The sequence below is a fragment of the Haliaeetus leucocephalus genome, unplaced genomic scaffold, assembly GCF_000737465.1.
Source record: "Haliaeetus leucocephalus isolate CR32 unplaced genomic scaffold, Haliaeetus_leucocephalus-4.0 Scaffold317, whole genome shotgun sequence".
In the NCBI taxonomy this organism is placed as follows: domain Eukaryota; kingdom Metazoa; phylum Chordata; class Aves; order Accipitriformes; family Accipitridae; genus Haliaeetus; species Haliaeetus leucocephalus.
The window spans coordinates 8,016,020-8,036,127 of NW_010972753.1; the positions used below are offsets into that span (position 1 = coordinate 8,016,020).

A 20,108-nucleotide genomic window follows, 5' to 3' on the forward strand; every position below is an offset into this window, starting at 1 on the left:
ATAGGACAAGAGGAAATGGCCTCAAGTTGTGCCAGGGGAGGTTTACATTGGATATTAGGAAAAAATTTCTTCACCAGAAGGGTTGTCAAACATTGGAACAGGCTTCCCAGGGAAGTGGTAGAGTCACCATCCCTGGAGGTATTTAAAAAATGTGTAGATGTGGCTCTTAAGGACATGGTTTAGTGGTGGACTTGGCATTGCTAGGTTAACGGTTGGACTTGTTGATCTTAAAGGTCTTTTCTAACCTAAATGATTCTATGATTCTGTATGTAAACTGAAATGATACAGATGTATAGGTGTATGCAAGTGATTGTGGTGTCATGGTGACAAAAGGTCATGGAGCACAAAGAGAGCTGAAGCTGAAAACTACAGGTTTCACCTCTGTATATTCAAATCCAGATTTCAAGATCTGGACTTGTGAAAGGGCAGCCCTGCTTGACAGATGCGAGTCACAGCTGAAAAAGCTCCTTTGCATACTTGTTTCAGCAGCTCACAAGATAAGTATCAGGGAGAAGCCAGCAGGAGGGCAGGAGTGTGGAGCTGGAGGCAGGACAGATCAACAAAGCTCTTCCCTGATGTGTGGAGTACAGGCTGTCCACCCTGCTGCAGGCCTGGCCCCCTTGTCTCAAGCAAGACAGCGTTCTCCCTTTCAGCATCAACATACAGTTTATATACACATACATATGCAGACAAATATAGAAATGAGGACATTTCTCAAACTGCCTACTGATGCAAATCAGTGACTGTATTTATATAGGATAAAACATCACTCTTACCTCTGACTTTAACAAGAAATTTGCAAGTGCCTTTGTTTTCAGCTCTGTCATACACGGTATATTGGATTTTGTGGTCGCCTTCTGGAAAATGTGACCCTGGTGGCAGGCCTTTCAAAATAACACTTAAAAAAAAAAAAAAAAAAGAGAGAGAGAGAAAATGGGACAGGCATTCGTAAATTCACGAGCATTTTCCTACTGACAATGCTGTAAAAGCCTGAATACTGAAGGCTGTGGCATGCTAAGACTGTCTGGCTGCATTATGTGACTCAAGACTGAGAGTAAGCAAAGGAAGAAGCTGGGCAGCAGAGACCACAGTATTTAAACTTGCCCACCCTGGAGTCATACAAAAGGGGCCCACCCTGCTGACACAAGGGAGGCAGACCAGGCAGGGCCTGCTTGCTTCCTGTAAGGCAATCCATAGTGTAGCCAAGCATCACGTCATGCCCAAAGGAACTTGAGCTTCCTTTTCCTTACATAAAGAAAAATCAAGCTTGATCCTCCCTCATTTTGTATTGTCAGGGCTGGAGCATAACCCAGAGCTGGTGGAGTGCAAGAAAACTTCCAGCCTCTTACAATGGGGACATACCCCATCTGAGTGCTCTGCACTGCTCCTGTGACTATACTAATGAAGAAAAATGGAATAGAAAGCGAGATCTATTGTCACAGCAGAAGGGTGTAGTGACCCACAGCAGTGTTTTCACCTGGAACTTGTTCCTATCCTGCAAATGTGTCAGGAGAATTCAGATGTACTAAACGTATCCTCGGTACTGAAGAAGTGAGGTTGAGCAGTGTTTCATGTAATGGGAAAGCTTACATACTCACGGGACTGCAGGACCCAGTGCATTTAAGGAAAGCACTGTACACTCTATAAAACATCACAGTTTAGCAAGATTTTATAAAAACAGATTTATGGAAAAGCTTCTACAGATTCAACAGATAGCCTCTTCAGAGCTGGGAACAGTTACTCATATGACAAAGTCTACATGGGTATTCCCCATTTTTTTGCTTGCCAGACATTATTTCATCAAAAAGACTTTGGAATTTCTTTACTCTGACACTTTTCAAAGTTTTTATTTTATCAGGCTTAATTTTTTTATGCTGTTAATTGCCATAGAATTATCACATTAGACCTTAACAGCAGTACTGTTTTTAATTGTGTAATTGATTCTTTTTTTCTGTTATTATTTAAAATGTAACAATAAAAAGGCAATGTCACTGTGTCTTTCAACAGCTTTTTTGTATTCACATAAGACTGTAAACATCTTTAAGCTTACAACTTTGAGATTTTTAAGCTTAACCAGTCTACTAATACCAAGATGTAACTTGCTTAATGAAAAAAGCAGATTTTTCTATATTCTTTCCATTATAATAATCTAGACAGACTGCCATAACTCCTGCACAATAAAGATAGGAAAATCAGAGACAGTGGTACCATCACAAGCGCACCTTGCTCTTCCAGAAAGTGTGACTGTGAAACCATAAAAATTGTCAAGGAAATTTTGAAGAAAGTGTTAAGTTTAAATCCTATGTTTAAAACTCCCTAAGTTTCAAATGAGAGGCATTACTTTACAAGTAACTGCAGAACGCTGTGACATCAGTACTCAGCACTACTTCAGGAAGAAGCCTAAAGATGATTGCAGATATTGTTTTGTGACACAATTTGTCTTGTTTTTTTTTTAAGACAGTCAAAATTGTCTCTGCTACTACCTCCAATGCACTATTATCTTTTCATTGTTATCTATAAAAGGTAACTTGCTGTAAGAAAACTTGTTGTATGTGAGAAGAGACCCACAGAGCAGCTCTGGAAAGTTTCACAGGTGCAGTCAAAATGCTATTGTCATTTATTCCATCAGCTCTAAAATAACCACAGCAATCTGCTACCCCTCTACATGCCAGGTCCTGAATGATTCAAGTTGCCAATTTTTAATTTTTCAATTCTTTACATGTGACAGCTGTAAATAAGCATCTTGGATGAATTAAGGGGAAGGAGTATCTGGCCACCCTCATCAAGTGAATTACTAACCAAGCACCCCAGGAATAAAAAGGAGAAAAGGCAAACGTTTACAGATTTGCACCTACTCTGTCAGAATCCCGTCAGCAGTGTCTCGTCCCTCCGGGGTGTCCCAGAACACTCTGGCTGTCAACTTGTTGGGCTCCGCAGTTTTCTCCTTCACGCTTGGGCACTGGATTCTTGGAGGTTCAGTATCTGTTGAAATAAACATCACAGAAATGGGCACATGTGCATGTGTAATAGCTATGCATTTTCTTCACAGCTCTTGCCCTGTTAGCATAATTCAGGACCACCTTCAGCTGGCCTCCTCAATACTGGAGCTGGCCCAGCCAAGGCAGGTAGAGCCTGTACTTCTCACATTTTTGTGAGTAAGAGATGACAACGATCGCCCCTCCCCCCCAATGTAAAAAACTAATTAAAAAGTAGTTATTGTAACTTTATTTATCTAGTCCCCATTTAAAAAGCAATGTCTACAAATTGACTGTATTTAGCTTTGAACTCTAAGAAAGAATACCCAAGATTGTACCTGAGGAGCTTGACCCTTCTGTTTATCTGCTCTGCCTCTCTTTGTTCATCTGTGCAGTAGATATTGTGATTAAGAACATTTGTAAAGCACACTGAACACAAATCTCTCTCTATGATAACTTTGCATGTTATTGTTAAATTCTTGATTATTTTTCCTGCAGCAATGGCAAAAAGAGAAACAACGGAAGACTAAGGCAATTTTCATTTTGCAGGGAATTGCTGCTCCATTTGATTTTTTTCAAGTAATTCTTATAATAATGCCTTACAGGTAATACAAAACAAAAGTAGACCAGGTAAGTTTTGAAAGCCTGTTTAACAGCTAGCAGAACACTGTGACTTATTCAGGAGTAAAGGAGCAGTGGCAATGATAAAAGACCCTGATGGAGGACAAAGGCACAGCTACTCATCTCCAGCCGCTTCCGTTGCCAGTCCTGCCAGCATAGCAGAAATATATGGGTGAACCAAGCCCAAACACCATCACAATCATTCATTTTAAAAAAAATAAAAATCTTTAATAGCTTAGTCTCAAGTTTTTTTACCACCACTTAGGTTATACGCGAAATGAAGTCTAAAGCCATAGAGTCATATACCAGCTTTAAAAATCAACACAGAGACAGGATTGCTCTTTACCTGCAAACAGAAAACAATCCCTAAGTGCTGCTTAAAATTTAAAGGGTGGCAGGCCTTGTCTTTTCATTTGCAGGGCAGATACAAAAAGTATAATCTGGATTTCTTTCAAAAAAAAACAGCAATGAGAAAAGGTTTAGATCTTTATAAAGCATCAAATATACAAAATAATTTCATAGACCTTCATGTTCTACAAGCAACACACAATGTTTTCTACCAGTATAACTAGGGCAAGTGCAGCACTGCTACAACCCCTTCAAACTTTTAATGGTATTCCGAGGACCTGGGACTCTTGAAAACTGGCTTATCTCTATTTCTTCTGTAAGAGTTTTCTTCCAACCCCAAACACTGCAGCTTTGGGAGGCACTTCCATAGGAAGAGATCCAGTCTTAATTTTGCATGGAAGGGAGCAGGGGAGGCACAGGCAAGTAAGTGTGGTACCGAAGTTATTCAGAAAACGTCAAGAATATTGCAAACTGCCTTACACAAATGCTTATTTTTGTGGGTTGTTTTTGCAAATAAACTATGAAAAAATATATGTATCTTCCTATAGTATTGGGAGAATAACAGTTGATTTCTTTGTAGATCTTACTAGAAGGTGAAGCTAGCAAGACTGGGTTCCCACTGCAGGGAGTGGAGCAATCACAAATGAACAGCAGAATCCTATAAACAGCTTTTGAAGCTTCCTGTGCTTTACAAGAACACCCTTCACTAAAGGTACATAAGGCAGTTACTTCTTTATGGCTTCTTTAACTTTTTCACTTTTTTGAGTTGACTCCTCCTTCTCTCATCTGCTGCAGTACACAGGCAAGCAGGATTTTCAAGCGTCCACTCTGGCTGTAGGAAGCACTTTGTCTCCCTTCCTTGTGTTCCTTATTCACTCCTTTTTTTTTTGGAGTACCTTCCCATTATATGTGGAAACCTGCTCACACCACAGCCAGCGAGAGCTCTGCCCTCCTCTACAAAACTACGTTGCCCTCAATAACCTCCCAGCGCAGCTGAATTAGGGTAGGAAATAACCCAGTCTCACCAAGGCTGCTTCTGGCTCTGGTTAGTTTACTGTGGCGACAGCTCACCACTGTGCTATGGACAGTATACATTTATTCCAGCATGACATTTATTTAAAGACAGAATGGCATTTAAAGACCCAGTGTTTTAAGCACTTAATTAATCAGAAAGCTCATTATGCTACTTAGTGCAGAGAAGACTGGCTGGTATGAACCAGCTTGGATTTCCACATCGTAAAGACAAACAATATGGTTACTGTGGGAACCAACTCACTGAGCACCCAGGGGCCAGGCAGCCTTTTTTAGCTGGACTTAAAAATTCCTGGAAAGGATATTTTCTTTGGTCATTTCAGCTGCCTCTTAGCATTCAACAGGCACTAAATGAATCCCACCAGAAAACCTCTGCTTCGCAACAGACCGAGAGAAAGCAGCTGTCTACCAAAGAGGCTCTTTAACTGCAGTGGCCACTGGGATGTGTTAAACCAAACAGAGCTCAGGTCTTTTTCCTCATGCCCTTTCTACAAAGTTGCAGCCAATATATAGCATATTAAGCACCTTGGCCACAGCTTGTCCAGAAGGAAGACAGGTCTTAAAAAACCCCAATCCATTTAAATGCAGACAAGGTGACCAGAGAACGTGCAGGCAAATGCACAAGTGACAAAACTGAAACACAACCCCCCAAAAAACCTTCAGTAAAACGTATGATGTGAGCAAGGTGCCCACCTGCAGGTCAGAAAACTAAACTGGTTCCAAAACAAACCCCAACAGAGGAACCCACAAGATTGCTGACTGCTGGGGAGGTTTTATCAGAGGGAAAAATCGTCCTGTAAGTGCCGGATTGTCAGACTCTCTTGCTTAATAAGTGGTTCCTGGGCAGAGTTGGAGCCAGGACACGCTGCAAGGTGTGTGAGCCCCTATGGCTAGTCTTACGCTTTTTACTACAGCGTCACTGCTGAAAAAAAATGACGAAAAGCCAAGCAGACTTAAGCTGTTTAGCAGGGCTATGTATTAAATGGGTGAATCTCGCCTGCAAGGTTTAAATCACAGGCAGGGAAAGGGAGTTTTCATAAAAAATTTGGCACTGTTCAGCCATGTTCTTGTAAGTTGTCGCTCTCCTCGGCAGCGGCAACTGGTACTCTGGCTCCATGCAGGGAAGTGGCATTGCAGACATGGCATCAGGAGGTCAGCAGTGGAATACCGAATTTTAAAGCAGCCTTTTGAACTTTGTGGAGAAAAATGCGAAGTTTGCAAATAAGTTTTAGGTTTATTATTTTTTTTTTTTAAACATACTTCTGGGACTGGCCATATAAACAATTTCAACAAAATTTAAAGAGCTTGTTAACTGACTTTCTCATAGTTTGTTAACGGTTTACGTTTATTTGCTTGTGAATTTGGGATGAAAAGAGGAAAGAAACAGAGGGATGGTACTGACTGCCCACTGCTTGCTTATTCAGGAGTCCACATGGGATAGGTAAACGGTCTGCTGCTATATAAACATACTATTACTGATTGTTGATGACATTAAACAATGGCTGGAAGTTAATTCAAAACATTAGTCTGTGTCAAAAGCATGAAGAGATGAAGAGACTGGAAATCATAAAAGGGGGAATGAAAAACATTGTCCTGCTCTCCCCAACCCCCTCCACAAGGCATTGCTCTGTATTTCAAAACATCCATTATCAGGGCCTGTATAATTAATGACTCAGAGTGCAAAGCTCGTTTCAGACATCCATAGTTGGAAGCTGTTAGTTAACTACTTAGGGTAAGACTGTATTGATGTGACAAAAGGATGACTTAGCACAGTGATAGCCATTTACCGCAACATCTGTTATACAATCAGCAGGAAAATGAAACCTTTATAAAAGAAAAGGTGGTGACATTTTTCTATCTTCTAGAGGAAAATACCTATTTCAATCTATGTTACAGTGCATTAAGGATATAGTGGAAATATTATCCAAGTCAGTATTGGCATTTTTAGCTAACTGATAACCAAAAGCAGCTGTATGTTGTTTTTTTTTTCATCAAAAGTTATTTCAGCAACATGAAAGCTATCCTTCCTCTTACAGGAGGGGAACAGGGGACAGACAGTCTGCTGTGTTAGGACAGAATACTCACTGTCTGTAAGGGCTTCTGTAACTGACTGCTAAAACATACCTAATTTTCTTTAACTGAAGAAAAACCAACACACTTTTTTCCCCCCTTTTAATGAATATCTGTTTCAGCAATAATGTTAGCCTTATGCCTTTCCTACATGGATCTTCACTATTGCACTGTGAACCCCACATAGTTTTGTGCAAAAATGCTGAGGAGCGCAACTGCAGTACAAAAGGATAGAGGAAAGCCCCTTGTTTTCAAGAGGATTATAAATTCAGGTCTGCAGTAATTTTGCCATACTTGATGCCAATAGCTGTGGTGTCCCTGGGCCACTTCCCTACCTATTTGCAATGACACGAACTTTACCAGCCCATGCCTATGATCATAAATAACATACCTACTGTGCACAGTGCAACTAACTACTTACATGCTAAAGTAAGAAATAAACCAGCCTCTTTGCCTTTGTATTTCATTGCTCCCCCCACCTTAATTTTACTACTCAGCTGAAAGTGAGCTGTTGAGCCAGTTCTCTCCTGGCCACTGGTAAGCTTTTGTAGGCTGCAGTTCACCAATGACTTTTCTGTAACTACTGAATTACAGTAAGGGATATATTGTCAGCTGCAAACTGCATTATATTGTTAGTGTCATGTCTGCTCACAAAAAAAATATCTCTATCCTACCTATCAAGAGGTCAAAACATAACCTTATTAAACAGTTTTCTAACTGCACAACTCACTATCTACATATAGGAACTGTGTGCACACAAGGTTTGAAGGGGTCTTCTCCATGCTATGTGGTATTGCCAGAACTTAAATAATAGTATTATTTTTACTGGATTACTCGGGACTTGCAATCATACCCTATGCAGCAAATATCCTGCATTTTTGGAATAAAAAAGAAGTGTTGGTGCTAACTTAGCCTCTTTTTTTCTTAAGACATTCTTGCTTACTCTACTCTGCAAGACAGCATCCTCTGTAATAAGCACTCCATTGCTGCAAACAGATGAGGTTCTGAAATTGCCAGGAAATACAGAGGACAATATTTTATCATTCCCAAACTTAAAAGGGTTTGTTTTTCTTCCTCTGCCCACACCACTGAGAAAGACAAGGCTTGTTTTTGTCAATAAAAACAAAAGACACCACAAACAGTCTAGACCCAAGCAGCAGGCTCATTTCTACATTTGCACAACACCAAGTAACAGGAAAGCTGAACAAAATCCTATGAATGTCAGGCCACAGTGGAGAGACTCCAAAGCCATTTGCCAACCTAACTGATCCACAGGCATTTTGAGGAAAACCGAGTTATCATACACAGAAAACACTGAGCACAAATACTCTACCACCCACAAGCTTAAATTAAATTACTGGTAGCCAATTCAGATGGCCAAAAAATACCCTTTGTGGGTGGCTGCTGAACCTTTTATCAGAGACTTCCCAGAAACAAGAGCAGCAGCTGAGACTTCACTATCTGCTGAAATCTCATTAGTATGAAGGAAAGTTCTATCTCAGTATTTGTTTATCTCTCTTTTGATTTATGTATATAAAACCAATTATTCCAGCTGAGGTTCCCATGAGACTGCTGACTATGTAATGAAAATTGCTGGCATAACTAATGTGAACTAGGCTGAAATTTAGTTTAGCTCACTGCAACCATGCTGGTAACTACAGTCCATTCATATTCTGGGATATATTTGGAAATCATGACCCCAAGAAAGAACAGCAACAGGGGAGGTCAGACAAAGGGTTTGGTTTCAAACCTGTTTTATCATTAAGTTGCAGAGAGCAGGACAGACTCCAGCACAGAGAACATGCTAGAAGAGCAGCATAGTCACCAACAAGTCACCCAGGAGATCAGCAAAGACTGTTATAAGCATTGTAAAGCACTGACTATTTACACCAGCCTCATCTTTATTAAAGTGATAATGCCTGGACCTGATTGTGTGTGTGTGTAAGGAAGACGTTCACTTGGGACTGAAAGTATACCAAGTGACAGAGAGCACTTTGTATCCCTTGGAAAACTGTCCTCTGCTTCCTCGAAAGGGACAGTAGCTTCCCCCCCCCCCAAAACTGGATAAAAGAGCATTTTTTAATCCATTTGGAGGACTCGGGCACCAGCAGGTACCACAAGATATAGACCTTTCCAGGATGCAGACTAACCATCCTACTTACCAACGCAGGATGCTGGCCGGCCACTCCAAACTTTGTTGTCCATGCACGTTACTATACGGTCGCCTTTCAGCTGGTATCCTGGTGAACAGTAGTACTCACACCTTGAGCCAAAGTAGGCACCATCTAAACACTTGAAGCCCCCATTGGTCGGCATGGACAGGGTGGGGCAGCGCTTTTCTGGAATAGAAAACAAAGATTTCTGGAAACCTGTTATCCCCCTGTAGAGTAATGTGAATGGGGGGTATTACACAGAAATAACGACAAGTGGGAGAAAGTCATGTTCCACATGAGGCTTTTCACACTGTTCTTATTAGCTGCATTTCAAATTTAACTTTACAAACACAGTGGCCTAATGCAATATTTATATGAGAAAAAGATGACAAGTACCTATTCCTCTCTTTTCAGAAAGTGTTTTACAGCAAAAGCCCACTTAGACATCCAATACAAATTGTCAGCTTACAAAATCCAAGATAGGCAGTATCTTAAAGGAGCTTTATGGCTCTGTCATAAAATTATTCCCACAAATCAAAATCCCACACTCATAAAATGTTCCTTATCTTTGTCCTCTGCCAAGAGTATTTGCACCATTCATGACACTTATCACGCCATGTACCACTGTAAGATCCTCAGCAACAAGCCAATATACATATCCAAGTATACTGTCAATGTTTAAAATGCAAATAACAATCCCTAGATCTCTGTTTTAAAGGCAAGTTTATTGTCCGCTGAATCTGAGGCACAAGCTGCATGCACAAATTTCACAGCTACTTACGTTTGCAAAGCACTTTCCCAGACCAGCGTTTGCTTGACTGACAAATTAGCTGCTGAGGGCCATGCAGTTCGTAGCCTTTTTGACAGCGAATATCACACCTTGTTCCCAATACATTCTTGTAATATTCCCCTTGAGGTGTCCTGCAGTTTGCATAACCGTGTTTCACCTTAATGGGGGAGCACCACGGTGTTTCTAGCACAGAGAACAAAAAACCACTCACAGTACTTCGCAAAATGTAAAAGGTCAGACACAAACATAAAATCACTTTCTTTATTCAAGGTCACAGAGAAGAAACAGAAAAAAAGGTCTTATTTAAAAAGCCACCAATCCTCAAAGTGGAGAAGTAACAGTGGAGCAAGGTGCACTAAGTCTTACACACCAGAAGGTCAGCCCTTCAAAGACTGGCAGCTCTTTTTTATTACAAAAAATTAAAGATTGTAGCCATTAGATTGGGGGGGGGGGGGGGGGGGGGGGGGGGGGGGCGGGGAGGGGGGTCGGTTATGGTTTTTTTTGTCCGTGGAAGAAGTGTGCCACCATGTGGACAGTTTAATGACAACCGGACCTTTTTCCCCCCTCATTTTTTTAAATGGATACATCTACCTTCTGTTTGGTAACAAAAGTCTGCACGCATTAGGAAGACCTTTGGTCTAGCTGTAGCTGTAATCCTTACAACATTTAGCTCCCTCACTGCCCATTTAAAATAAAAAAAATCTTCCATAATAATTTGTGCAGTAAAGCTGAACTCTGTGATAGTTCAAGCTCTCCCACAGTTAGAAAGGGTGTGACTTACATAAATCTTATTGTCCATATGTCAAGCCTGTCTGTACACATCCTTCATGTGTCAGAACAACCATTCAGGTTTTAAGTACAACTCCAGTTTTGCAAAGTTACTTTCCAAGTTAGCACCCAGGATTAAGCCCGAACTGGAACTTGTGAAGTGTGCAAGAACAGCAGCTCCTTCACTGTTCTCGGCAGTTCTGCGATGCCATACTGAAACATTCAACTACTCTTTATATCACCAACAAAATGGTCTTCTTCCAGCAAATGGGCACAATACCATTGCCATGATTAAATCTGAAGGCAAGTGTCCAATCCAACAGACTAAGTCAAGAGCTTCTGAGAAAGTTCTGACCTTCTTCGTCTTTTTGGTAATAATTTGTAGCTTCTAAGAGCAACATGCATTCAGGCACAATGCATATATTTGACAGCACAAACCCCTGCACTTCCTATTGTCAAATCCTTCAGAGGATATCAATGTTCATTCATGAGCATACTATATACTTAGCACATATTCAGAAAAGGGAACCCAAGCTGCAGAAATTTAAATCCAGTTCTAAATGTTCTCAAAGGTCTGGACTTCATGTGTCATAGTCTTCACCTCCAAAGATGGGTGGAGGACTATCTTTCCCTAATATCATGGAAATGTAGCCTGAACTACGAGAACCACCTTCTAGTTCCCTCCTGGATGCAGTACAGTGACATGGATGGATCTGCCAAGTCAGAGGAAAGATGGAATTTGGCTGGGACTTCACGGCTAATGCTCCTAGCAAACTCATCGGAAAAAGGGAAACAGATGTACATAAAACTGAACCTTTAATAACTGGTCAGGACTACACTTTAAAATACTCACGATATGGGTACCATCTTCTTGTGAGGATTAAACACCATACTGTGATACTGATGGGTGCAGTATCAAAGAGAGACTTCCCCTTCGCAGCCAAAGCTTCAAAATCTTTGTTTAGCTTTGACAACAGAGCGCACCAACAAAGCCATACTTTTTCTGCAGCAAGCAGCTTCTCACTAGGAATTTCCTACACAAGGAGTGACTAAGCCTGCCCCTTCTCAGCTCCAAGCGTTGAAAAGGACATATTGAGAGGGAGGGAGAGAGGGAAGGATTGCAAGGCAAAAAGAGAAAGATGACAGGTCCTGAAATCCTGTGGGACAATGTGTGACATGCAGGAGGTACATGACAAAACTTTCAAAGCCTGCAAGAAAGATGGAAATAAAAACCCCAAGCAAACTAAACACAGAGTTTTAGCCTTCATCCTGACAAAGTCACAGGAGACATTTAAAAATAATTTCTAGGTCATCTTTGGCAGATCTTCACTTCTAGCTCTTAATTCCTGTAGTTATTATGAACATTTTTCTACATGACTTGGACCAGTTCCTCACAACCAATAATCAATACAGCCTATTTCTCATACATGGGATATTTATATGCAGTGTACAATGTCTCTAGGACATATTCATGCTTTCCCAATGGAAACTATATTTTACACCTACGTTTTGCTGTGCTGGTCCTGAATCAACATAAGTAGCATCTGAGGACTAAAATCAGAGACTAATTGTCAAGCTTTTGACTAGACCAAGAGCATGTTCCTCTAGGTTAGTCTGTTTCTGAAGCAGTTGTATTGTACTGCGACGTGCTTATTTTTGTATTTCACCAATGCACGTGAAAACCCTTTACAAAGATGTACAAGTGGCATTATTCCCAGTGTCACCAAACAGGCAGTAACCAAGGCATGGGAAACGAGCAGACCAGTCTAACAGCACGCAGCAGGTTAGGGGCAGAGTGCAGTTCAGCTTTTTGGCACAGCCACACAATCATCCCGTCTCTGTTTTTTTCCACCTATGGTCCTATTTTCCAAAAGTACTGAATGTGAAATACATCCTCCACTATTTACCTTACAATTATGCAAAGTAGTTTGGTGGAGAGTGATTTTTGTTGTGGATGGGTTTTTTGTTGGGTTCTTTTTTTTTTTAGAACTGTTTCCTGTCCTTCACCCTAACCTCTATCCCATAGTTACCAAAAGACATTAAAAAAACCCCATCAGCTGACTTGGCCCATTTTGTTGAGGGGCTGTATCGCAGTGGCTCACATTTCTCATGCTTGCTATGAACCAAATTAAAACTGGGAGAACAGTTGAGGAGTGTGAGCTAATGGGAACAGAAGTCAATCAGCTACTGCTGCAGTAATGAGTGATGACAGCACCCATCTCTGCAGCCTCCTGAGCTGCCTACCCCACTGCCACTGGTGCAGTCTCAAGCATCACCTCTGACCACTCTCTTGGGGAAGCCATGCATGTTGGATTCACAGAGGCAGCCCCTGTCTCATTCACCTCCTGGAGAAATCCTCTTCCTCCTCCACTAACAACAGCTTTTCCATAATCACTCCTTCAGTGGTCTCATCCCCCAAATTTCCAACTTTTCTATCACACTTGTTCTTCTCATGCCCTGAGACCCCAAACTTCTTTTTTTTATTTTTAATTTAAAAAAAAAGTTTTTTCCACTTGCCATAGGATCTCCTTAACTAAAGAGAAGGCCTCAGTTTTTCTGCAGAAGGGTTTAAACCTGAAGTTACTAGGAGAACACTGATTGAAGAGGCACAACAGTGGGGATGAAGACTCAGGTAGGCTGAGCCTTTGCCCCAGCCAGCTACATAATCCTTTAGCAAATCAGTTCAAGGTATTTACACCTCAGGTTTTCCACATATATAATGTGCAAACACACATGGCTGATCTCTTTTGTAAAGGGTGTTAAGACAAATACACTTTGCAACATGATCAAGAGGCTAATAAAAAAAAAGGCAAAGCAGCTGTTTCAGGTATTGCAAATTGCCTGAGTTTTTCTGCTAATTTTTGTGGCTTTAAAAACATGCTTGCCTTGAGTAAACAGCTGCACATATATTTAAAAAAAAAAAGTGGCAGCTAACAGCTAACAAATGCAGTTTAATGCACAAACAGAATACTGAAAAAGAAAAAGCCCTTCCTGTAGTGTCATTGCAGCTATGGTGGTCTACAGAGAGAAACAAAGCAAGGCTCCTAGGGAGGGGTAACACATCTTTTACTGGACCAAATGATATTGTCAGAAAGAAAAACAAAACCAGGCATGCTTTTGGATGCAGATAACTTGATGAGTTTAGGAGGAACATCTGTTTCATCTAAATATTGTTATCGTTACTCTGGAACTGAACATGATTAGAAGAAAGTGGGTGAGGCAGGGTTTATAGGGGGGCAAATATCTGGGTTTAGACCAAGTGATAGCACTGAAAAAAAACCCCAGCTAACTTGAAAAGCTTATGTGCCTGAAAGCACATCAAACGATACAAAAAAGTTTTAGATCAAAGTCTGTTTATTTTTAAGCAAAGGCACATATTGGTTTTCAAAGGCTAAGCAGCTACATGGAGTATTTGTGGAATATTAGGGCTGGATGGGGCCCTGAGAGGTCACACAAGCTGTTCCCTGCCTCAAGAAAAGATCAGCCGTGTCCCTGAAGGCTTTGGGAATAAGAACAGCTACAGGTTTCCCAGGCATCTGTTCTGGAGCTTCACCATCTGTACTGGGCTCTGTTCACCTAACTGAAATTTGAGTTTTTAGGTACCAGGACTTATGTAATGTTTTTTTTGTTTAACAGAAAGTTTGTGCCATTCCTCAGCAATACAATAGCCTGCGTTATCACTTAGTAGTAAAACATTTCAGAGACTCAGTCCTGTGTTTGAAACCACCGGAAAACAGGCAGCAAGCAGAAATAGTTGAAGCCACTACGTTGCCTCTACAGCTAGGGCTACCGTTTGATCATTACACTATTTGAGAAAACATATAGGAAATGAGGATCATCAAAGCAGTGGCACTAGAACTGTGATGAACACAGGAACTGCTGTATTCGGGAAGCCCTTCCTCATCAAATACGATCCAAGACAGCCATGCCAAGTGGCATGAAGGAAAGCATTTTCTAGAGCATCGTTTCCCCCAACCCTCAGTCCTGTTTAAACGCCAGCCTCAGCTGAGCATTTCCTTCACAAGCAGCGTGCAAAGTGACCGGCTATACTGTTGCTTGCTGGTACACCAGCCAACAGAGCTGAGGGTTCACCAGGGAGGAAGGGAAAATATCTGTAAAAATGCCGTGGGCACAGAAAGTGTCAGCGATGTTTCTCTGGAAAGCTGAGCAAGTTGAAAAACATCCAGATGAAGACAAAAGGTTTGGTAGGAGGTCAATTCCCTCCCCCTGCAATAAACTGCAATGTTTTGTTTGCAGATGCCACAGAGGACAAACTTGTGTGCTCACTTGCACTGTTTAGGGAGTATGTGTGCAAAGATAAAACAATGCTGCTTACATACGTTAACACCAGTTAAGAAAATTCATTTAGTTATTTGTTACTGGGAAGTTTTATTTGCCGAGCAATGGGCCATACCCAAGATGCTGGACTGCACATATAAGGAGAAGCTCTGAACATAGCTACTCAGCCCATTTTTCCTTGCTTTGTCTTTCTCCACCCCCTTCCCCCCCATACCAACTTAAATAAGTATGCTAATGAAGAGTGAGCCTTTTCTACTCCAGTGCTTTATACTCTTAGATTCACATTGTCTGATCTGCAACATTTGGCAGTAGCGCTTCCAAACTCAGGGTAGTTTTTAATATCTGCGTGAATGAGTCATTATGTTTCACTTACCCTGGTGACATTTTGGCTGACATGAGTATAATCCATTTTGGATCACCATATAAAAGGAATTTATACAGAATCTGCATTTTAACTACTTGCCTGCCCTGGCATGAATTGGCATTGATTTATCTTCATGATCTGTGGAATTCTTTTTCTATGTGTCTCAGAGGGTTACATGTTAAAAGGCAAAGAAAAATGAGTTTACCTAAATAAAGCTTTAGAGAAATATTTCTGCATGTGTTTGAAAGCAAAATTTTATACTGAAGTATTTTACTGGGAGGAACATAAGACATTTATGAAAAACAGCAACATAGCCATATGTATGCATCTGTGCCTTCCCCTTTGTTCTTCATAAATGTCTGAATTACTTTATGACTTACCTCTTATAAGGCCCATTGATTCTTTGCAGAGAATCAATAATGTACAAGAAGACACCAATGCCCAGTATTTTCAAGTAATCAGAATGATTACAATTCTAGCATGTCCACAGATTAGTTTACCAAAATGAAACACAGTTACCATTTAAAGTAACAAATTAAATGCTAGGTTTCTTTACTGTCCAGGCTTCTGAGGGATTTTGGCAGAGGAGAGGGGTACTGAGACAGAAGCAGACTTTTTAAGAAAATGGACATAGTAAACGGAAGATTTACTGGTAGTGGCAAAAAAACTTCTGAATCTTGCTGAATGGCAAAATCTTCTAGAATAGGGAAGAAAACCTGAATTTGCTTTATAAACACACCAGTCCGTTCACTCATTCATCCAGCTACATAATTTTTTGGAGGGAATGTACACGTTCATTTGTTAAACACACTTCACTTGGCATTTCAGGTAGCAGGTTAACCTGAAACGCAAACAATTTTGGGGGGGGGGGGGGGGTGGGGTGTGTGTGTGTCATGAAAATCACATTCTCTTGCACGTACTTCTATACATTACCATCAGCAGGCCCAGGTTTTGAGTCAGCTTATCATTGATGGTTTTGTTAGGATGTATGAAGAAGAAAGAGAAGCTCTTCCCAGATTTTCATGATTTAACAACCTGATCTTCCAAGAGCAAAGGCAGTGCAAAAGTTACTTACTCAGGTGCATAAAAGAGTGGTGATCAGCACTTCATCTAATTTCCATTGTTAAAAAAGCAGAAATTAAATCTTGATCTAAAAATCCATGAGAAAAACCATGGAACTGGATCACCAAGATTTTATAATCCATGAAAAGAAAAAGAACAAAGCTTTCTCTCAGCAATCAGCTGATCTTTAGCACATAAGCAAAGCATTCACCTTTATATCTATTGCGTGCATACACATCTTCGTCATCTTCAAGGGGTGAATATCCCGATCCTACAATACAAAATAGAGAAAAAAAAACTGCAGCAAGAAAGGAAATATAAATTAAAAGAAAGCTTTGCGAAAAGACATGCAAGATGAGGATGCAATAATCTATGCAATGCCATCAGCACGGGCTTCTCTGAAGCTCAGATTCATAGCAGACCCAGTTTATAGTGAATTTGGAAGGGGAAAATTGATCTGATAATCAAGTGAAATAGTAAATCTCTCTCACTGCTCCTAGAGCAATGTTGTGCAATGCCGTGTTGCACAAGTCAAGTCACAGTTCCTCTGCTATGGAAAGCCCACCTACCATGAAGCTGAGCAGAGAGAACAGAGGAGGTACAGGTGAAGGGGCACATCAAAGGTTTCACTATAAAGTGGTTCTATAGTGTCAGTGGCTTCTAACAGCCATCAGGCCAAACAGCAGAAGTAAAATGTGCATAACTCAAGAACAACCCTCTTTTACAACCTGTATGATCTTCATATCAAGAACAAAACATTGAGGTACATGACCTGCAAACACAAGTTACACTCAAATCAAAAACACAGTTTGGTATCAAGCAGTCCTCTAGGGTTGTTCAAAATAAAGAGATAGTATAGTTCTGTACTTCTAAAAACCTGTGCAACAGTTAAAAGCTTAAAATAAAGGTAGAAACTGCTTTATAAAAACCAGAAACCATTTGGAGCACCACCATTCAAGTAATTCATCAATAAAACACAGCAGTTGGCAAGAAAGCCTTCAAAATATCCTTAAGCAACATTTAATTAAAATCAGCAGCTTCAGAGCATGAAATCTAGTCTAAATTCTAGATAAGTCTTCTCCAAGAAGGGCTCATACAAATTTCCCCTCTGAGAAATCTAAAAGCCTTACATGCAATAGGCAGGTACTAAGCAGGCTCAGCACTACGCTACAGGAGCTTCTCACACATGGTATCTCAAAATTACAGCTATGGCGATATTTCATCACCATTTGTTGAGGTCCAAGACCACGGTCTGTACAAGTTGCTGCTTCAAGTTAAGCTAAATTAAGTAATTCAGGCACCTCAATAAGCTACCAATTTAACCTGCAAAGCACACAAACTTTCTGCAGAAATCAAACCCAAGAGACATTAATGGCTAGGATGATTTAGCATAAGGATAAAAGAGCTACAAAAACAATGTTTATCTCCCCAAAATTGTCAGCATCTGTCAACAGATTCCGTTTCTTATAAAAAACAAACTAAACTGCCCAGAAAACGGTGAAACTTGACTTCTTACTTCACCAACCTCAGGAAAACCCAGGAGAGAAACCCAGCCCACGCATCTGCAGCTGCTCCACGGAGTAGCTTTAGGGCATAGGGTCTGCCTACAGAAGGGCAGTGCCCTCCACAGCATCAGCCGCAGCACTGCTCACAAGGGTTCGGACCGCCTGAAGATGAGACTCTTTGCGTCTCCCATCACCCTCCTCTCCCCATTACTTGTGCCTTGGGCACTAACACCCAGGACCCACGAACCAGCCTGCGGCACTCAGTAGCTCCTTCTGGGAACCACAGGGAAGCGGCAGATGCACGTGCTCCACGTCAGACCAAAATCTTCAACCAGTACTGCAGCTACGTGAGCCGTTGAGGCTCCTGCACGTGAAAAACCAGGAGAGCTGTGTTCACATGTACCGTAAAAATAGCAAAAGCCCACAACTCTCCTCGGGCCCGATTCAAAGCTTGCTGTTATCACTGGGGATCCTTCCACCAATTTTCAGAAGGCCTCGATCTGGGACCTGATGAATTGAACTTCCGAACAGCTTCTCCCCTGAAATGGAGGGCTTTATGTAGAGCACAGGCTTCCTATCACTTCGGAGCCATTTCTCTGCATTTTTTTATATTTATTGTTGTGGTTGAATTTTTGATGCTTAAACACTGACATCTGAGAAACTTCTCAACATAAAAATGTTAAACTTTGTTGCACTTGAAGTCTGACCGTATAACATAAAAAGCAAGCTGTGATCCCTGAGGGTTTTGTGAAGACCTTGATATGTAAATGAACACTTCTCTAAGCATCAATTATTCTGTCAGAAATTGGGATACTCTTAGCTAATCACTCAGAGGGTTATAAAACTGTTATCTCAGTGTTACCACTCTTAATTGTCCAAATTTTAGTGTGCAGTGACTTTAGCTCTAACATGTACTGATTTTAAATGCTATGTGAACTCTTACATATTTACCTTTCCTTAGACAAGAAATAATTAAATGCTTTGAAAGTCTTCTAACAAAAACTGGCCTTTAAGAGTTATTCACTACTTCTGCCCTGAAACAAGGCTTTGCTCATGGAATTTGACATCTCCCATTTCCAGCTCATTTTCTAGCTCGAAATGAGAAGCGAGTCAGGTTTTTTTCCTAACAAGCAATGTGTCGTTACTGTTAATAACCACCCCAGGCCTGGCTTGGGGAACCAGGGGAGAGGACTCCCATGGGTCTCGCTCCCACTTGCCCATGGCCTCCTCTCACAGAGAGACCAATGGCCGACGCCGGCAGAGCCTGCACGACTTGGGGGCACCGAGGGCAGTTTGGGCATCGCCCAGAGGCCTCAGGCCACGCCATGGAGATTGGACCTGAGGGGTGTCCCTGAAGACCTGGTCCGGCTGAGGGAGGACATACCTACATCACCACGCCATGGTCCCCTGGCACAGCAGCGTCACCTCACCCGGAGGTGCCGGATTTTCTCCTGTCTCCACACGTCCTTCTTCACACGTGCTTGGACCTGGTACTCAGCCCTACCTCTCTCCATATTCACCCACCCACGTTGCTCCGACAGACCTGTCCTTACCGCGCAAGGCACGTACGGCCACGTTACGCAGCGTCCCGCCGGCAAAACTGTCCTGCTTCAGCAGATGGCTTCTGTCCTGGCAGCCACGAGACCTGACCTGGCGCCCCATTCCCCACCGGTGCCACCCCATGAGTGACGCTGAGCAAGTCGCCATTTCATCTTCATTTTCTCAGCCACAAAACAAAGTATTTCTGCTTCACATAGTTCAAAACTAGCTGCCAAGCCACGTAAGGACAAAGCATTGTTCTGCATTAAAAGTGCTAAAATTATCACAGTACAAAACTTGGGTATTTGAGGAAGAATGACAAGAACAACAAGCTGCTTTACAGATGTCCCACATCACGGTTCAGGGTATAGCAGGTTCCTGCAAAAACCAGCTGTGGGTTTTGTTCTGGCAGATGACAAGCAAAATGCATGAAATAACACTTCCATTTTAAGAGTAATCTATTATGAGATTAATCTATGGACTTAGACAATTCTGTTTATGTTAGGAAAAAAAGATTTCTTCATTCACAAAATAATCACCACATTTTTATAACCGGGAGATGCATAGGAAAGCTTTCTCTTT

The 20,108-nt window shown here is 41.4% G+C and overlaps 1 protein-coding gene across 1 annotated transcript in view; it reads right to left on the reverse strand.

The window, feature by feature from the left end:
• Nucleotides 1-19,649, reverse strand: part of SRPX (sushi-repeat containing protein, X-linked) — a 25,390-nt gene extending 5,741 nt beyond the window's left edge. The window contains exons 1-6 of the mRNA XM_010571386.1: nucleotides 19,541-19,649; nucleotides 16,694-16,753; nucleotides 9,981-10,172; nucleotides 9,209-9,385; nucleotides 2,856-2,982; nucleotides 777-898 (exon numbers count right to left, since the gene is read on the reverse strand). Of these exons, the coding sequence (XP_010569688.1) occupies nucleotides 777-898; nucleotides 2,856-2,982; nucleotides 9,209-9,385; nucleotides 9,981-10,172; nucleotides 16,694-16,753; nucleotides 19,541-19,649 (787 nt within the window). The remainder of the gene's footprint in view (nucleotides 1-776; nucleotides 899-2,855; nucleotides 2,983-9,208; nucleotides 9,386-9,980; nucleotides 10,173-16,693; nucleotides 16,754-19,540) is intronic.
• Between the last annotated feature and the right edge of the window lie 459 nt (nucleotides 19,650-20,108).